The sequence below is a fragment of the Talpa occidentalis genome, unplaced genomic scaffold (assembly GCF_014898055.3).
Source record: "Talpa occidentalis isolate TD23 unplaced genomic scaffold, MPIMG_talOcc4v2.1 talOcc4.7, whole genome shotgun sequence".
NCBI classification, from domain to species: domain Eukaryota; kingdom Metazoa; phylum Chordata; class Mammalia; order Eulipotyphla; family Talpidae; genus Talpa; species Talpa occidentalis.
The window spans coordinates 105,099,885-105,120,849 of NW_023605083.1; the positions used below are offsets into that span (position 1 = coordinate 105,099,885).

General features: G+C 44.4%; 1 protein-coding gene across 1 annotated transcript in view; it reads right to left on the bottom strand.

The window, feature by feature from the left end:
- ROR2 (receptor tyrosine kinase like orphan receptor 2) overlaps positions 1 to 20,965 on the bottom strand; it is a 164,247-nt gene that overhangs the window by 11,212 nt on the left and 132,070 nt on the right. Inside the window, exons 3-5 of the mRNA XM_037493252.2 lie at positions 13,357 to 13,644; positions 12,421 to 12,451; positions 1,624 to 1,751 (exon numbers count right to left, since the gene is read on the bottom strand). Coding sequence (XP_037349149.2) covers positions 1,624 to 1,751; positions 12,421 to 12,451; positions 13,357 to 13,644 — 447 coding nt within the window. The remainder of the gene's footprint in view (positions 1 to 1,623; positions 1,752 to 12,420; positions 12,452 to 13,356; positions 13,645 to 20,965) is intronic.

Genomic DNA, 20,965 nt, shown 5'->3' on the forward strand with positions numbered 1-20,965 from the left:
TTTTACAAGATGATGAGAGCAGAACAGGGGATGTCAGGCGGCGAGGTCATCTTAAGAGCTGTGATCAATTTTCTGTTTTTTCTTTTTTTTCTAAGATATATTTATTTATACAAGAACTGGGTACAGGCCAGAGGCACGGAGAGGGTGAGAGAATTCACCAGAGGCAGAGAGACTGAAACACACTGCTGAGGGGAGCAGCAGGCGAGACAGGAGAGGTCTGCCATGCCATGTGGGTTTCTCCCCCCTCAGCTGGGAAACGAACCCACACTGCAGAGGCTGCGGACAGCTTCACAGCGCTGCGCCCAACCCGCTGCACCAGTGGGGAGGCCCTCAATTTTCTGTTTAAGGAAATGAAAACTAGAGGGAAAATCCTGAGTGCACTGCTTTTGCTAAGGGTGAATGTTTCCTCCAACTCATTTTAGTTCTACAAAATGCATGTATGTTTGACAAAGTTAAGATGTAAGTATATGTTTTATTGATTATTGTGGTCAAAAAGTTGGACCAGTTTGCTTCAAATGGCACACAGAGCCTTTCCTATGTCAGATACCAACATTTTCCCAAACTTCCTCCCCTGGGACCATCATGGCACCCCCTGAGGTTGCTCTAGGTCCCACACAGCTATCGTCCCTTTCTCACTGAACACCTAGGTCTGTCCTCACGGGTCCGCAACCACGGGCCAGACAGACCTTTCATGGCTATGACTTTCGACCTCCAGACCTAGAGGTGAAGGATAAGGCCAGGGTGACCTAAAAGCAGAAAGGCATTTCAGGGACACGGACATGAATTTCCCCCATGGATCCATTCATGCTCCATATAGGGCAGTGCTTTGCGAGCCCCTTTGCAAGCCTCACCATAACCTCCCAGGGAGCCTAGCAATAGGGCCGCCCAGGTCAAGAACTGTCATGTACAGGACCCAGTTAGATTGAGGTGCCGGAACTCTTGCACCTTCACAAGACTTGCCCTGCACCTTAGAGAATCAGGAGAGGACAGCAAATGGTGTTGCAGGGAGGGCAGGAGGGTAGACACGGGAGATGGGCTTTGCAGGACTTGTGTCTAATTCATTTTCTCACTTCTTAAGGGATTTCCCCAGGAAGATGCCAATGTGTGAAGGTGAAGCTTTGAGGGCTCTCACCCAGAGATGGGAAATCTGAAAGAGAAGCTTCAATTCTGAGTGATCAGCTTTATTCCTCAGGCTGGGAAGCAGGCATTGGAGACCTGACTGTTTCCTAGAAACAGAGGCTGACACAAGTCTGAGTCCACCGCAGCGCTCCCGTGGCCTGCAAACCTCTCTCCAAATCGCTGAAGTCAGACTTGTGCACCTTTCAACCCAGTGCAGCTCCGAGACAGTTTCAAGACTCAGGGAAGGTAGAAGAAAGGAGAAGCCAGGCAGGTGGAAGCCCTGGGCGCAGGGCTCTCATAGCAGAGACAGGGCTTCACACCCAAGGTGTTGGCCTGACTGAGTGTGTCAGAAGTACATCCTGAGTGATCTGTACTCGCCAATTTAAACAAACAAATGGGAACCATGGCAGCAACTGCAAGTGCTCCTAAAAAGGGCTCTGACTTTCTACCAACCAACATAACAGTTGTAGATGTGGTCACTGCTCCCAGGCCTACAGCTCCTACCTGTGATTCGGTTCTCAATCTCCCCCTGCATCTGGAGGGAGTCCACATAGATGGTGCGGTTACCGATGAAGCGCGCACAGGCGATGCCCCGGTAAGGCTGGCAGAATCCGTCCTCGTGGTAGTCATCTCTGGAAAAAACAAAGTCTGTAAGTGTGTTATCTAATACCCCTGATGATTTCTTTTTTCTTTTGAAATCCAGCAACCTATGAGCCAGCCTTGCCCCTTGGTATGGGCCCAAATGCACTGAGAACTGACGTCCACAGTGGAAACCATGGGTAAATTAAAAAACAGTAGCACATATACATAATGGAATATCATTCAGCCACAAAAAAGGAAAGAATTCTTGCCATGTACAACAATGTGGATGGACCTGGAGGGCATTAAGCTAAATGAAGTAAGTCAGCAAAAGACAAGAGTCACATAGTCTCTCTTGTATGTGAAGCCGAGCTCATGGATACAGAGAACAGACTGGTTGTCAGAGGTGGGCTGAGAGAAGAGAGGACTGGGGGAAGGAGGCCCAAAGGTTTTCCAACAAGAAGAGTCAAAAATACATGTTAAACCTACACACCTATTAAAACCCCACACAGATGTTTACAGCAGTTTACTTGGAAACAACAAAGACAGCCTTTGGTAGGTGCATATAAATAAACTGTGGTACATGCAGACAATGGAATATCATTCCACACCAAAAACAAACAAGGTAAGGCTGGGCCTCCCTGGTGGCACAAGGGGTTAAGTCTAAGCACTATGAAACTATCAGCAGCCACTGCAGCATGAGTTGATCCCCAGCCAGGGAGGTGACCCACATGGCGCAGCAGACCTCTCCTGTCTTGCCAGCTGCTCCTCTCAGCAGTGAATTTCAGTAGATCCACCTGTTCTGCTCCCCACTCTGTCTGGTGAATCCTCTCACCCTCTGCACCTCTAGCCTACACCCAAGCTCTTGTATGCATAAATAAATAAAATAAATCTTCAAAAACAAACAAGGCACAAATAGACATGGAGGAAAGCTACATGCATATTATACAGTGAAAAAACCAATATGGAAAGCTACATTTACTGTTTGACTTCAAGCATATGACATTATGGAAAAGACAAAATTGTGGAGACAATAAAAACATCAATGGCTGCCACTCGTAGAAAAGGATGAATAAACAGCACAGAAGGTATGTAGGGCAGTTGAACTATTCTGTATGATGATGGTGGGTAATGTCATTATATGTTTGTAAACACCAAAAATGTACAACCCTAAAGTGAATGCTAATGCTTAACAGGCTTTGGTTAATAATGTCACTATTGGCTCATCAGTTGTAACAATGCACCAGGGCTGGCACAAGATGCTTCTAACAGGGGAAACTGTATGTGCTGGAGGTGGGGGGCACATGGCAACTCTCTGTACATTCTGTTCAATTTTTCTGTATACCTAAAACTGTCCACTAACATGAAAAAAAAAAAAAACTAGCATTTTCAAGGGGGAATGCAACCAGTGGGAGACGAACTGGGTATGAAATATGCAACAGCAGAGAAAATTAACTATGAATCCAAATTCCAAACCCAGCAAAAACACCTTTAAAATAAATGGATCTATTAACCAAAAAGACAAACATGAAAGCACCTAATATCAGGGCTTCAAAGTATGGGGGCAATAATTGACAGAGGATGAAACAGAAAACTCCACGGGAACAGTTGGAAACTTTAAAACCCGCCTCTCAGCAATTAACGGAACTATACAAATAATGAAAGAGGGAAAAAACAGTGGAAAAAATAACCCTCCCATTAACCCTGCACTCCTATATTTATTGCAGCACTATTTAAAACAACCAAGACATGAAAACAACCTAAATGTCCCAAAGTAGAGGAATGCATCAAAAAACTATAGTACACAACTTTACACAATGGAATTTTACTTGGAGATCAACAAAGACAAATTCGGGGCCTCCCCTGGTGGTACAGTGGTTGAGCGCTGGGCTGCGAAGCTGCCCACAGCCTCTGCTGCGCTGGTTAGATCCCTGGCCACCAGCGAGGGTCCCACATGGCGTGCAGACCTCTCCTGCCTCCCGCTGCTCCCCTCAGCAGTGTGTTTCCTCAGTCTGCCTGTTCTGTTCCCCGCTCTGGCTCTGGTGAATTCTCTCACCCTCCAGCGCTTCTGACTGTACCCAGTGCTTGTATAAATAAATAAATAAATCTTTAAAAAAAAAAAAAAAAAGTCAAATTCATGCCATGTGCGGCACATGGATGGAGCTGGAGAGATTATGCTAGCCGAAATAAGTCAGAAGGAAAAAAGATAAAATACTGGATGGTCTCACTTATATGTGGACTACAGAGAAACCAAACAAAAGGTCAAGAAAAAGAAAAAACTAGCAAGCTGACCTAGAACTGAGAGGAAAGGTGGAGGGTCCAAGCAGGGGAGGGAAGAGGACAAGGGACTATGGTGATGGTTCACAGGTAACATGTGGCAGGAGAATTATGGGACTACATCTGAGGGGAGAAACCAATTACTGCACAAAAGTGAACAATGATCTAAGAACACTAAAAAAAATAACCATCCCATTGACCTAATGGACCTTGGTACTAAACATGGACCCGATAGCATGCACATCTTCTCAGTGCAAGTCAGACCCTATATTGCCACAAAGTCACTCACAATAAATTTAAAAGAATTGAAATCAGGCCTCCCTGGTGGCACAAGGGGTTAAGCACCGCACTATGAAGTGATCTGCAGCCACTGCAGCAGGAGTTCAATCCTGGACTGGCCAGGGAGAAATCACATGGCAAAGCAGACCTCTCCTGTATCACCTGCTGCTCCCCTTAGCAGTGTATTTCAGTAGATCCATCTATTCTGCTTCCCACTCTGTCTCTGGTGAATCCTCTCAACCCCCACACCTCTGGCCTGTACCCCAGCTCTTGTATGCATAAATAAATAAATCTTTAAAAAAAAAAAAGAATTGAAATCATTGTTTCTGCCCATGTGGAATTAAGTCAGACAAAGAGCAAGACTGCACTTACAATTTCTATTTAACATTGCCATGGAAGGCTTAACCATCACAAGAAGGTGACAGACAGACAGATAGGAGACACCTAGCTAGATGACAGGTAATAGAGACATTAGACAGATGACAGAGAAGTAGGTAGGTAGGTAGCAATCAAACAATGATGAAGGTAAGACTTACTATAATGCTGCAATCAGCAAGCATTATATCAGGCATTATCAAGACTGTGGGATCCCTAGCCCCTCTTGTTCTCAGGGATGTTGTCTTGGTGCCCAGAGTTCCTGTTTGTCAGGAACTAGGTGTAGGGTCATACCCGGGGCCTCGCACCAAGGGCAAAAGTCTTGGTATGAGGAACATACTGAGAAACCAGTATCTCCTGCAAACAGCAGGCAGACAGTACAATAGAGGTAATATGCTTTGACATTGGGAACAATGGAGCCCCCCCACCCCGGGCAATAGCCCCTGGCAACTCTACTCCAGCTTACATTCAGGATGCATCCCCACTCAGGTACACTCCCTGCGTACCTGCCCCACCTTTGTACTAATACATGAGGCTGCCTTTGGATCTGGGCTGGCTGCATGTTACATCCCTCTGTAACCCCTCTAGGCTTCTCTTTTCTCCACTTGGACTTTGAATAATCTCTCTCATCCTGCACTGCTCCCAACGCTGCCGCCCGGTGACGTGACACAAGACAGTGTGGGACACGACAGAGAATCCCAAAACAGACCCTCTCACGTGACAAACTGCTTTTGAATCAAGGCTCTGAGGCTATTCCAGGAGGACAGAACACTCTTCTCAAAAACGGTGCAGAAATAACTAGATATTTTTAAGGAAAAAAAAAGTTAACTTAAACCCTTCACAACACCATCCACAAAAATCACTTTTGAGATGAACCACAGACCTCAACTTAAAAACTAAAATTATAACACTCTTAGAAAGAAACACAGAAAAAATTTATAATACTGCAGAGGTAGATAAAGACAAACATTTCTTAGGCATGATGCATAAATAATAATAATAAATTGGACTTACCAAAGTTAAAATCCCCTGCTCATCAAAAGACAGCATTAAGAAAGTAAGAAGGCAAACCAGAGGTTGGAGGAAAATATTTTATATATTTCACAAAGGAGTGATATACAGAATATGTAAAGAACTCCAGAACATGTAAATAATGTGTACAGAATATGTAAATAACTCAACAGGAAGACACAGTCTTAGACAAAAGGTTGAATAATCAAGTCTTCACAAAAGTGAAGATGGTCCCTTATATTAGTGGTTGGATTAAACTACCATGAATCGTCATGATACAAGACACTAGAATGGCTGAAATGAAACAACTGAGAGCATCAAATAGTGGATGTGGGCATCCCCTGGAGCTGGAACAGGACCTCTGCACACTGCTGGTGGTCGTATACACCGGAAAGACCACTTTAGGGATGAGGTTGGCCATTTCTTACACAGTTTATATTTCCCTGACCATGTGACCCTGCAATCCCACACTAGGCTTTATGCTAGAGAAATGAAAACATTTCCCATAAACGCTTGAACACAAATATCCATAGCAGCTTTCTCTATAACATCCCCAAATTTGAAGGGCAAATATCAATCAACAGATGGATAGATCAACAGATTGGAGTCTCTTCATATAAGCCAAACCTGCCATGAATGAAAAGGTAAGAACTACTGCACGTGCTGTACCAACTGCACAGGAAGAACTTTTCAGACATTGCACTTAGTGACAGAAGCTGAGTGTCAGGGCCTCCCAAGAGAATATAAGCAGCAGGAATTTTTAGTTTTTGTCTGTTTCGTTCCTGAGTGTATTCCCAATGCTCTGAATGAGGCCCAGCACGTAGCTGGCACTCAGCAGGAATTTGTTAAATGAGTCAATAGATGAATTAATGATTTCCTTGACAATTAGACACCACATTTATTTCTCTCTACTTCTAGATGAAATACTCCTAGTATCCGGTTATACTGAGGCGACATTAGAATTAGATGCAGCAAAAATGTCCATTTGGTCCTACTGAACACATCCAGTGCCAAATTCAAGTCGTAAGAACCCAAGTCATCCACACCTTTTAGAAAAACGATGCTTTGCCATGGTCATCTCTAAGGCTGGGCTCACATGAGGGGGCCAGAGGCACAGACACAGTAGCTCGGACATTACCTGTTCACTGGGATGTGAGTTCATTCTCTTTTACAGGGTTCAGGAGACTGGTTCAGCTGGGCCTATCAAAGACTTTCTCCCTGGGAAGGCTGGTGTTTCCTTGGATAACTTTGGCAGTCAGTGTGTACAAAACTCTCTTCCATGCATAATTGGGCATAATAGCTAATACATGGGCTTAAGTGAAAACAAAGGCATCCGTGGGAGCACTGAACGTGTTACTACACATCAGGTGCTGACACTATCATTACGACCACAGCACAAACATTTGCACTACATTCACTAGCCTGTCACTGTGTGGTCTGAATTAACTACTTTGCCAATGGTTACCTACTGAGTCACATATGCTTTTGACTATCTTTTATTTTAGTTGAATTAAGTTTCTTGCATTCCAGGAGTCACCTTTTTCAAAAAATAGAACCTATCATAATAAGAAGTCATGGAGGAGAAAAATAGGTTGGCTTCTCTCTTCCTTCCACCTCAATTTGATCAGGTGGGTGTTGAACAGCTCGAATATCGAATGCTGAGTGTCGGCCTTTCACCTGAGTTACTGCACTCACCGACAGCGGCAATGTGATTTCTCCTGCCGTCATCTTTAATTACTAGCTTGTTAGTTGGCGGTTTCAGATTTTTTTAATAGTGCTATTTTCCTGTAATTAGGATAAAGTTTGAACTAGACTTATAACAATTCCCCAAAAATAGCAACGGGAGGGGTTAAAGCAGAAAATGGCCTAGTGAGTTCCGTTTAGACATGCAAAGTGTGAGGTGCCTTTGAGTCATCTCCTGGAGAGGCCCATTATGTGGTTGAATTTGGGGGCCTGGAGATGGGGAAATAAGTCAGATTTGGAAATGGAGATTCCATGGTCATGAGCACATGGGTGGGGAAGGGCTAGAGTCTTGGCATCACCTGCGGTTTGTTAAGTTAGAAAGTAAACAGGCTTAGGACATGGCCCCAAAGAAGGTGGTTTACCAAGGCTAAAAATTAACAGAATTTTTAATTGTCCGCAACATTTCCTTTATATGTTGTTGCTGAGCATATTATGGCTCCACACTTGTGGGCGGTGAGACGGGCATAGGAAACAGAGAAGCTCTGATGCTCAGGCTCCAGAAGCACCATCTCTCCACCCTACACCACCCCACCCATCTGCTGTACCACTAGGCTACCCACTAGCTCAGCATGCAAGCCTGTGTATGGGCCTATAATTGTGAAAGTGAACCACTTTTTTAAAGGGCAGAAAAGAAAACCACTAAGAAATGGGAGACATGTAGCCTCACATCACTCCTCTCCCATCACTAACCTGCTACTTGAGCATGCTATAATAACCCGTCTTTGAACCTGCATCTGTGGAGACAGTCTCATCTTAAAGCTTTTGTTCTCTATATACACAGCATCATCCCCCATTAAGATGAATGGAAGGAAAAACAATGTCTTGATGGCAAAACATTCCTTAACCTCCGAGGATTTCCACCCCCACTTCCCTCAACACACAGAGGCTGATGTCCACCTTGATGCCAGGGTCCACAACCAAGAGCTTGCAGGGCATGAGTCCCACAACCATTCCAGGTCACACTTAAGAATCAGCTCACTGCATACCCAGCATCATGCTACAGAAAGTCATCAACCATGGCACCTAATGTTTGCTTTCCAACTCTCCATGTACATCTACAGGGTCCACCACAGGGCGAAAGAGGAAATGGTTTTAACTACAATATGTAACACTGACAAAAAGCTGGTGATGTTCCGAGACAGACATGAGACCTCTGGAAGATTCTATTTAAAAAATCACTGAGCTACCTTCTTTCTATTTATGCTTTGGGTAACTTCCAGAGATGATACATGGGAGTGGAGGTCAGGTCATTTGAACACAATCACAATGAATGAGGAGAAAACACTGAGTCACAAAAAGATGAATCTAATAGGCTGGTGCCTCAGGCCACAAGGGATCCCATCAAGTCAGTTCAATAACACACTGAAAGGATACTCGCCCTGACTGTGGACTTCAGTCAAGAGCTGCAAAGTTACTCAACAACTGGAACTCTATTATGTGACATAATATCAATATGTTGAAAGGAGAAAATCATCATTGTATCTGAAAAACTAACTGCAAAAATCAAACTTCTATGCAATTCTAATAAAAATACCAAAATAAAATTCATATAAAAGACAAAAAGACAAATAGCAGTTATGTCATTTTAGAAAAACTATATAGTAATAAGGTAGATGTATTAGTTAACTGAGGCTGCTGTAACAAACAGCACAGACTGAGTGACATAAACAACACACACTGATTTCTCCACTCAAGAGACTAGGAAGTTAAGTGTCAACGTGTCTACCAATTCAGTTTCTAGTCTACAGACAGCCACCTTCTCTCTGTATCACCATATGCCCAAGAGGGAGAGAGTTCTTTACTGTTTCTCCTCATTTTATAAGGACACATCAGTCCTACTAGATCAGGGCCCTACTCTTAAGAACTCATTTAAACTTTATCAGTTCCATAAAGGCCCATTCCAGATATTCAGTCACATTGTGGGTTAAAACTTCAACATATGAATTTGGGGGAACACTGAATCTATAATAGTAGGTGAAAATACTTCTCATCATATGACAAGATCTATTAAAGTTATACTACTAGAACACTTTGGTATTATTCATGAGCAGAAGCTCTGTGAACAAAATAGAGAGCCCACAAGTAGATCCACTTGTCCAGAAAGTCTACATTATAACAGAAGTAACATTAAATTTATTGACTATAGATGTGGCTTTTCATGAGATGTGCCAAGGCAGTAAGTCACTTATAGAGAAAAATATTGTAATTGAACCCTACTTTTATCTGTATGAAAAATCAATTGCAGATGGAGACAAAACTATGTAAAAAATTACATCTAGAACATATCTTAAAATGTGCAAATCAATAACAAAAAGACAAATATTGTAATGGAAAAAGGGACACAATACAGTAGATTCTGCTTATTTGTGGTAGTTATTATCTACAAAGTCACCACAAATACTGAATTAGAAAATCCTGACCCACTGCTCCTGGGGAAAATATAAGGCTGGGGTGATAACATTTTCATCAATTGCTCAGTACATAACTTTACTTAGTTATGTTTCTGTTAAGACACCTTATGTAATGAATGTTGGTGATTCATTAACAGTGAGCCCTCAAAAGCCTACACGAAGCTCATTTAACACATGTGTTTTCTGTAAAAGGATCACCATAGCCTTCTTATGCTTAAGAACACTAGACATGGGCCTCCCTGATGGCACAAGGGGTAAAGAAGCAACCTAACCTATGAAGTTACCCACAGCCACTGCAGCACAAGTTCTATCCCCGGCCAGGGAGATACCCACATGGCACAGCAGACCTCTCCTGTCTTGCCCACTGCTCCCCTCGGCAGTGTATTTCAGCCAATCTGCCTGTTCTGTTCCCCACCCTGTCTCTGGTGGATCCTCTCACCCCCCACATCTCTAGCCTGTACCCCAGTTCATGTATGCATAAATAAATAAATCTTCAAAAAAAAAAAAAAAACACTAGACACCACTTCAGCACTGTGCTTGGAGCCTTTGCAAACAGCGAAATCAGCAAGAAAAAGCACCAAAAGTGTGAAAAGGACACGTGTTTATAGTATGAGCTGAAAGGAGAAAGTAGAGTGTCTCCTTGTTTGACCTCACTAAGAATGTGTGCACCGTGTGACCATATTTTTTTTGTTGCTCTACAAAAGTCTGTGAGGGACTGTGAAAACACCCTGAGTACTGATTTGGGGGGTTACAGATAAATTTTTGTAAGTAAATGAATTTGCAAACATGGAATCTATAAAAAATGAATACAGAATGTAATGAACTGGAGATTCATGGGTTAAATGTTATATGTTCAACCTCACTATTTACTGATAAATCTGAAGTACAATTACCATAAATTACTACTTGACACCCAAGATATTGGCAAAATCTGAAGTTCTAACAATAGAATGTGCAGAAAAACAGAGGGAAATAAGAGCTGTGCTTTGTTGGTGGGATGACAAATTCCCTAGCTGTTCTGGAGAGCAACCGGCCATGCCTGGGAGAGATGTGGCAACTCTACTCCCCGATCTCTGTCCCTCTCACCCGTAGGTCAAGGGGATATGGGCAGACATTTTCCTCAGAAGGTTTGTATCAGTAAAAACAACTAAACTTCACTCAGTAGGCACACAAATTGAATCATAGAATGGAATATTGCATGTTTGTTAAAATGAACTTAACCTACATGTATTAACATGTCTTCCACACTGGAAAACCCACCTCACCAAATTTACAAAAACATCAACTTACATGCTATTCACGAGAGACTGACATAAAACAGAACACAAAAAAAAGGTTGGAAAAAGAAAAGTGGGACAAGCGGAGTAAAGGAGGCCCCTGGAAAATACAAATAACAGGCATATACAGTGTTGTTAATCAACATTACATCAATTGAAAAAAATTAAAATATATATCAACACACAATGTGAAAAAAAGTAATTCTCCAAAAAAATATTGTTCGGCAAAACTAAATTCAAGGCAAAAATTTTCAAAGGAAGGGAGATGAAAATAAAACTACAGCGCCCCACGCCTCTAGATACTTATGAATATACATCAAAAACTTAAAAATTTAAAACTGACAGAAATTGACAAATTCAGAATGAGTATGATATCAAATGCTGATATCTGTAACCCATGTGGACAACAAAAAATAGACACTTTTAACAGCACAACTTGACCTACACACTTTAACATACATGATCTAATTAACATATGTATCGAGAAATTGCACACTTTTTGAAATAACAGGAAATATTCACAAAAACTGACCACAATGAAAATTTCAAAAAATCACCAAAAGCAAACTACCTCCCAATTCATTGACAACAGTGCAACAAATATCAGAAAGTAACAAAAAAATAAAAGCCTTTACATGGTGGGGAGGTAAGGATGTAGCCAAAATGGTATTCAGATGAAATTTTATAGTCCTAAACACGTGTCTCAAAATTTTAAATGACTAATAAAAATTACTTTTCCAAGAAGCTTATGACATAAAGTTTCACCTGAACCTCCACATACACTCCAGAATGGTACCACATGAAGAAGAACAACCAGACCAAATGCCAGCAGTGACCAGAACATGCCAAGATGCCAGCTGTTATGACCACCTTAGAAAAGGGAGTGCCACTTGTTACTCAGCTAACATACAGCCGAGTAAGCCAGCAATTCTAGTCCCAGGAATTTACCTAAGAGAAATGAAAACACACATTCATGTGTTACTTAGCAACAGGCACATATTCTGAGAAATCACTGTCAAGTAATTTTATCACTGTGTTAAGATAACAGGGTGTACTTAAACGAACCTAACAGTAACACCCACTACATACCTGGTCCACGTGTCTGCTGTCCTTCTGGTCACCCTGTAAGGAACTAACAATGTCTGTCTTATGACATTTTCCCTTGCACTAAAGATGGAAAGTATAATCATTTTCCAGCCCAACCAAGCACATGGCCATCCTTGTGTGAAGCCCCGCCAATTTCTAGAAAATATGGCAGAGACATGCATTTCCAGATTTAAAACCAGGATTCTTACATAACAGAAACCCTCAGAGACTGAGAACAGGGTTTAGGGAAAGCAGATACTTACTGAAAGTTATGATTTGGGCTGTGTGTTGGACCTAAAGAGATAAAACAAAAAGACAAGTTATTAATACTTCATGATTTGGAATAAGACTTAATTCCAATTCAGCCAGCCAACGGTGAAGGCAGCCACAGCCAGGGCACTAATTTGTGGCAAGCTGTCCTCGGGCCCAGGCTCTGCCCCTGCCCATGATTATGTATGCCAAGGAAGGCAAAAACCACAAAGAAACGCTGTTTCTGGAGGAACTTATGGAGATATTTCTGGAGTCTTACTGTCTTTTCTCTTCTCATCTAACCTTGATACACAAGGTCTTTTACTAATTGGTGATGGAGTGGTTGGGGGGTTGTGTGACAGGATGGGGGCATTTCAGGGAGCTTCTCACAGCTGGGATGACAGGGAAAGCATCCCCTCATGTCACTTAATTGTGCCATTGCCTTCACAAGCACACCTATGACAAGCACACCTGAGACAAACACCTGTGACAGGCAGAGCTATGACAGCACAAAGGACAGAACTGTCATCACGCTCTAATTCCCTCTAGTTGTGTCTAGTTTCTGTAGGTGCCTGTCCCCATCTGTCCAGGCCTGTAAGTAAGGCCTTGAGGCTAGACTCAGGCCCTGGGACCTGGCTGTCTTGAGATGTGGACAGTCTCCCTTTGGAGATGGCCTCCTGACATTTGACCTTTCAAATCACCCTCAGCGTCTGCACTCCAGGTTTACAGAACCCCTGCATCTGTGTCTGTTTTTCTTTTTTTTTTTTTAATTACTATCAAATGCTAACAAGTTAAGCTGGGACCTCGCACACAATGGAGAGGCCTCAGGAACACTTTTCATTGCTTTCCTCTCTGCTGGTTTGTGTGTGTTCGGTTTCAAACTGCAGTGAGTCTCCCACTTGGCTGTGAAGACATCTGTTAACCAATCTTCCTGGGCTGCCCCGACTCACCCAGTCGCACAAACAAGACACCAGTGGCTGTGATGGTCTTCACCCCGTTGGTGGCCACACACTGGTAGTAGCCAGTGTCGGTGGTGTCCAGGTCCTGAATGCGTAGTCGAGAGCCATATTCTGTTTTCCGGATGATGACACGCCTGGGCTCCTGTACGACTGGGGCATCATTCTTCAGCCACCGCACGCTGGGGGGTGGGTTCCCAGCCACCTTGCAGTGCAGAATTGCTGTCTGACCCTGGACTATAGTGATATTGTTCACTGGTTCCAGAAAATTCAGAAAGTAACCTGCAAAGAGGAATGATCACAAAAGAGCAAACCTCAGTGAGGGCGGGAAGGGCTTCAGGGCTGCTCAGGGAAGTTTTGATGTTCTCATTTGACAGCCCATTCTTGTTACTGGCAGGAATCAAGTCCTGGCGTGTTGCAGCCAAGGCTGAATTAGTGACTATGGAGCTGTTTCTTTTGGAGAAACCCAGAGCTAGGTTCCTGCGAGCTCTCGTCACAGCATTTTCACCATAACCTGAGAACACCAGCTTTAAAGAGCTAAGGATAAAAAGCTGTCATTTCAGTAAACCAAAACCCAGAATGAATTTAGAGCAACCAGAAACTACAAAGAGAAGAAGCATTGCTGGAGGGGATCCCTAGGTCTGGAAGAATGTTCTGGATGGTCAGTGGAACCTGAAATGGTTTCACATGCAATGGCATGTATGTAAAAGGGCTGTCCAGCTGGGAATGGACAGGACAAAATCTCCATAGTGTCTCAACCCAATCCTTCAATCAGCCTCTTTCAAGCTCTACTGGCAGTTCATGAGACCAATCATACCCAAGCCATGACAGCTTCGAGTTATTGCTTTCAAGTGTTTAGTTCCTCTCTGCATTCAAACCCCAAGTGATTTTCACTTTCAGAGTTTATTCAGCTTTGCCCACCTGTTTACCAAGTCCTTTACTTGACAACACTGCTTGCATCCCACACCTCCCTCCAAGGTTCAACTGAGCTTATTCTGAAGCGCATATGTTCTTTGAGTAAAGGGGGATGAGGTTGTCAACAATCTTGAGTCCTTCTTGGATTGTAAATACCTGTTGCCTTTACACTTGAATAGTTGTTTAGCTGGGTACAGAATTCTAGACTGTCAATCATACTACTGTCTCTGGTTTTGTGGTTAGAATTGCAAATCTGTAAGTTTTTACTCCTTTGTAGGAAAGTCAACCTTTTTCCTCTTAAGAAACTTTTCACATTTTCCCTTAATTTTTGCCATTCCAAAGTATGACCTTCTGTGAACTTATTTTCATTTAAGCATCCTTGGCCTGTAGTGCTATTCCTCACAACTGTATAATTCTTTATCAACATCAATATTGAGAGACATCAATAATGATCTCCCCCTTCCTCTTTATTTCCTCCCTGGAAATTTCCTTCAAGGTATATGCTGAACATTTTTATGTGACTCCTCAGTGAGCTATGCCTATTTTTATATTCCCTGTCTTTTTTTCCCTTTTTACATATATGCCATCTACTCCTTAACTTGTCCATCAAGCTTCTAATTCACAGACCACGTTCTATACTTCTAGAAGGTCTCTGGATCCTGTTTAAATCCATTACTGCTTTTTTCTTCCATGTGGTTTCCATTTCTTCCTTTATCTTTAATCCTTTGGCTTCATTGTTTACTAATCCACCACTCATCCTGGGCTTCTCTGAGTGAGTTTTGGAATTTCTCATTGTACATCTGGCTTTCTGTGGGAATCATTGAAGAGTGGGTTCCTGCAACAAGCAGTGCCAAGTTTTCATGTTAACTCTGCATCTGGGGTCCTCCCACAGCATTCTTATAAAGTAGATTTTGTTTCCTGGGGTGTGGAGCCAAGTTTGACTTTTCATGGGAAAACCTATTCCGATGAGTGAGAGTTGAGGGAAATCCTCTTCCCACCTCCCTGGCCTGAAGTGTGACCACCACCCCTCTCTCAGGACTATAGCCCCTAGCTTATCTATAATACCCCAATTCTCTGGACTCACAGGCTCCCAACTGGGTTGACACCAAAATCCATCATTCTTTTTTTTTTTTTTTTTTTTTTAATAGAGGCATGCTTTATTTATTTGTTTTGCTGGTTTCTTTGTTTGTTTTGTTTATACATGCACTGGGTACAGTCAGAAGCGCGGGAGGGTGAGAGAATTCACCAGAGCCAGAGCGGGGAGCAGAGCAGGCAGAAGGACCGAAGTACACTGCTGAGGGGAGCAGCGGGCGGCAGGAGAGGTCTGCGCGCCATGTGGGACCCTCCTCCGGTGGCCGGGGAGCAGCCGGGGATCGAACCGGCGCCGCAGAGGCCGCGCGCAGCTTCGCAACCCAGCGCTCAACCGCTGCGCCACCGGGGAGGCCCCCAAAATCCATCATTCTTAATGCAGCTGAGCTGAGCAGAATAGCGTCTGTCACAGGAACAATATTTTACAGGCCTTGAATTAGGGAATAATAAATGTAAAGTCCTTTACTTTCTTAAAACCAAACTTCATATTTTAATTCTAATCCCTCACTTCTCCTCACTGAAGGAAACACAAAGCATCCAAATCCAAGTGAAATCAATAACTCCACAGTATTTATTTCATATAACCCCCACCAGCATTTTCCTATCCCTGGGGATTTCTTCTAGTCAAGCTGTGTGTTCTGGGGGTAATTCCAGCATCAAAGAGTTGGAGGATTTGACATGTCTTCAGCTGCCCTCGTGCCTGCACCACGTCTACGGGTGCTCTTTCTACACTGGGGTCCATGGATACATTCGCAGGTGCTCCATGACCACATGGTGAAGTCACCGTTCACAGCTGGGTACTTCATGTCATAACCGCAGACCCAACGCTTAACCTGAGATGAACTTTCTGGGAAAATTATGCCATTTTTCAAGGCTACAAACCATCTCAAGGGGTTCCTGGCTCAGCAGCCCAGGCTGTCAGAGTGCTGTTTCCTTCCTATTGCTGGTGCCTGGGCATTTCTCCACCCCTCCTGCAAGTTTATCCAAGCATTCACATCTTTTGTTAATATTTTATTGAGTATTTGCATGTCGTTTAAGTGGCAGGCTGCCAAATTAGTCTGGCCCACCATTTTCACCATTACTAATTCTCCGAGGGTCAAAATGAAAGCTAGAAAGAAAACTCCATGCAGATGAAGAACACCACCACCTTCTCCTGCAGATTTAATTTAGAGGCCCATTTAACCTCTCTGGGCTTCACTCCCACCCTGGGTACAAAATATGGAGCTTGTAGTAATCATTTGCTAGTAAGTTCTCCTCTAGCTCAGAAACACTTCCTGCAGAGCTGCACAAACCCCTCCAGACATGATGGAACAGGGAAAGAGCCACCAGGACTGCAGAGAATTCAGCCTCCTCATGCTAGCTGGTGCCCCAGAGCCTGAGAGAGAACAGAAGTCTTCCTTTTTAATTACGCTGAAGAGTTTTCCTTGCTCACAGAGGCCAGTGGGTCTTGTCTCCCCTGCGCCGACCTAGGCCTGCACTCTGCTCACCCCTGAACTCTGGGTGGCACAAATGAGTCCCAGCATGACAACACACCAAAGGCTGAGGAAACAGGACTCCCTGTTACCAGGGAACTGCTCCTCCTCACAACCAGAGCCGTGATTAATGATTTCTTGACCCCACTGGACCATGCACGGATCACCAGTTGGTCAAATTACTGAGGTATTTGAGGACCTGCTGTTTGCACCGGTCAAACCGGCTGGCCTGGGAAGGAGATAAAGAAAGCCTTCGACTAGGGGTCATGAGGTCCCGGGCGATTGATTGGTGGGAAATAAAACAGCTTTCCTGAAAGGGCAGGTGAGGAGGAAACAAAGCCACTCTCCCCAAGGGGAAATATTCACAGTCCATTAATTGGTCAGGGCAGTGGCAGGGGCCACTCCATTCAAACTGCCCACTGAGCTGGCAGTGCTCGGGCAGCAGGCTTAGTGCAGGGAGCAGGAGAAAGGGGTGTGAGATTAGTGTGGAATAGAATGGGATGAAATCAGAGGAAATAAGGAACACAGTGAAAGAGGAATTCAAGGACATGAGAAAAGGTTAAAAGTACTTCAGAGTGTTGCAATATTTGGAGCAAAGGAAACTGTGTGCCCAAGAAGATATGTTGGAGCCCTAATCCCAGAACCTGTGAAGGTGCCAGGGACAGACACGAGACAAACACACAGGAATAAGCCCATTGCAGTTTGGGGTTCAAAACAATGAGTGGAGGGAGGAGAATCACCACCTTTCAGTCACCTCCAACAGGAAGAGTGAACGGCAACTCCAGTCAGATGACAATGGTCACAAGTACAGAGGCTCTGGCCCAGTGAAGCGCAGAAGGCCAGGAGCTCTACCTGGGAGACAGGAGAGGATTTGGGGGAGGGCCTCTAAGAAAAGGAATAAAAAGGTTTGCAGGCAGAACTCAGTATCACTGTTCCTGGAAACAGATTGTTCCTGCCTTCCCCGGATGGGCTCCAACGTATGTGACCCCTGTTGCCCAACCTCAGGCCTCCCCAACATGACTGCACACGGCTTGAAAATATTCATCTGCGGTTGGCATTTTTTTCCAACACTGTTCATTCACTTTGTCCAGATCCCGCACAGCCCATCAGGCTCTGCAAATCCAAGGCCCACAGAGATAGGAGTGCTTGGTGATGGCCTTGAGAAAGGCACAGGGCCCAGAGCCTGGAACGCCCATCAGTGTTGCCAAAAGAGACTAGAACACATGCCCGGCCCTCTGTCCACAGGATGGGCAGCCTCAGATTTCACTGATGAGCGAGGGGGCATCAGAGGGAGGTACAGATTCACAGACTTAGTGCTGCAATGAGGCAGCTGTTTTTGATTTTACCTCATCAGCCTGGGGCCATCACTCTAGTAAATTCTAGGACACACATACGCGCATGCACACACACACTCACCAAGAGGTCCAAAATAAACCAGAGACACATGCAGCATACATGCTAATCAATCCATGCACCCTGTATGAATCAGGAACCCAAAGCTCAGTAAACAGACCAGGCATCGTCTCCATACCAATATAGTGAATTCTGCTGACGGCTTTGCATTTTCTGTCCAGGAAAATTTTAGTTCAGCACTAAAGCACGCCACATCACAAATAGCAGGACCGTCTGTGAGTAAGGAATAGATTTCTATGCAGAGGTAGGAATTCTTCTGGTCTCAGTGTGGATGATAGGTAACTCGTCTCCTCGGGCAGGGATACAAGCACACTGGGCCCATATTGGGAGCTGCAAATGAGCAAGACCAGAACAATCCATCCTGGCTCTCAGAAATTACCAATTCCCATGAACATTCCAAAGGACTGTTCTGATTATACAAAACCCAAGATGTGCTACATATGCATTTAAAATACAGTCTTGGAACAAATGAGCAAATGATTTCTAGGCACACGTAAGCTTTTGTATAATAAGAACAATGATAATAATTAGTGTGTCTAATGTAGCAGGGAATACAAAACCCCAGATCTAGCTTCGCTCCCATATTCACCCAGCACTGCAACCCAAGTCCTGCAGCCACATCAGTCCTCACAATGACAGTATCTTGGCAGATGGACACGTCAGGCAAACTTTTCAGTTGTAAATCAATGTTCTTTGTTCATTTTCTCTTTAGTATATGCCTTTTGCTCTCAACTCTCAATGCCAGCCACCAGCTACGTGGTAAGTGCTCACTACCAGCGCAAGGCAGCTGAGCACGGATGCTGCTGTACAGCTTGTAGTTCATTCTCGATCTTGTTTTGCTTGGACCAAGGTAGAGCAGTCATATCACAACAGATTGGTGGGATGTCACTTTTACAGCCTCAATTTTACAGGTGTATGGGCATCATAAATGATAACTGTGTTGAAGGAAGAGCCTTTGGTGTGTTGTCATGCTGGGACTCATTTATGCCATCCAGAGTTTAGGGGTGAGCAGAGTGCAGGCCTAGGCTGGCCCTGGGGAGACAGGACCCACTGGCCTCTGTGAGCAAGGAAAACTCTTCAGGGTAATTAAAAAGGAAGACTTCTGTTCTCTCAGGCTCTGGGGTGCCAGGTAGCTTGAGGAGGCCAAATTCTCCACGGTCCTGCCTGTTGGCTCTTCCCCTATTCTAGAGAGGTTTGTGCAGCTCTGCAGGGAGTGCTTCTGAGCTAGAAAAGAACTCTGACTCTCGAATCTAATTGGTATTTTTAGTTGATAGGTACCCAAGAGAGCTTCAATCAGACTGGTCAATTTACAATCCTATATTTCTATATTTGCATAGCTGAACACTGTGAGGAGGGGTGCCCATCCCAGATATTTGATAGATGTTAGTCAAGCTCCAGTCAAACTGGTCCATTCTCAAGCTTATTCCAATAGCCTGGAGCCTGACATAAAAGGGAGCCTGGCCTCTGCCTCTGACTTGCACTGAGGTCAGGGTAGGCAACTAGGCTGGAGGGCCACAAGGAACCACCACCAGAGCCTGCCTCAGTGGGGCCAGCGGCAAATGCACCTGATACCCTTCAGCACAGCAGGGCTAGGTCTAATAATTTTGGGGGCCCTGCTTCATGTCCACTTCTCTTCACCTGGCCCACCTTCTTCAAGCTGCCCCCTCCGCTTCCCCCATCACCCTCCAGGGCCGCCAGAGAGTGAATCAGGTTACACCATGTCACAGCACTAGAAATAGAACCTTCCTTGCCATCCAAGAAGCTGTGTAGGCTCTACCCAGGGCTGCCCAGTGGACCTTTCTGTGACGATGGAATGTTCTGGACCTGCACTGCCCATCATCATGGCTTGAGCCATATGTGTGCTTGAAATATAATTAGCAGGACCAAGAAGGAGAGCAGATTTAGCCACGCGGACCTCAGTCACTCTAGGTCCATCAGCCACCACCTTCTCGCAGTTGTCCAGGCCGCTGCACAGGCCACTGCTTTGATCTGGGATACTTTTCCCTCCACCTTCTTTTGGTTGAGTGCCTGCTGCTCAGATCTCAGTGCATGCTTGTCCCCGAACAAGACATTCTTCCTTTCCTTTCAGTTCACCATGACCTGACCTCTCCCTGGGGTTACTCACTTCAGTTCCTAATATTATAATGACTTGACTGTTTCCCCTTATGTTCCGCCTCCCCAATCCGGTAAGCTCTTCCAGGTAAAGACCTCACTTGCTTCATCACCAGTGTGGGCAGGACCAGGGGCCACATGTGTGGGCCTTCAGGACTGCAGGCTGAGATGGACATTTGAAAAATGATTTCAGAACCTAACCATCAAAAATCATCTTTCTAAGAAATGTTTCCTAGGCCCAACTCTTCAGAGCAGAGACCTTCAAGTCCTGGGGACACATCCCTGTCCTAAGAGAGGACAAGCAACCAGGGTCCTTGCAAGGCTCCAGCAAGCACACAGGAACATGCATGCTGATGTAAAGAAATGCACGAACTTATTTACTGCATTTAACACATTAGAGAAGAGAATGTTGTCAAGGGAGTTCAGGCACCAGTGAAACCAACCACAGGGGAGTGCATCCAACAGAAATTTAAGCCAAAGGCACTCACGCCGTCAACACAGAGTCAGAGGGAGCTCAGCACCCAGGGTGACCCCAATATACTCTCTCAGGACACAGAGGGATGCTCTGGGCACCCAGGCCAGGACCAGTGGGCTTGAGTCAC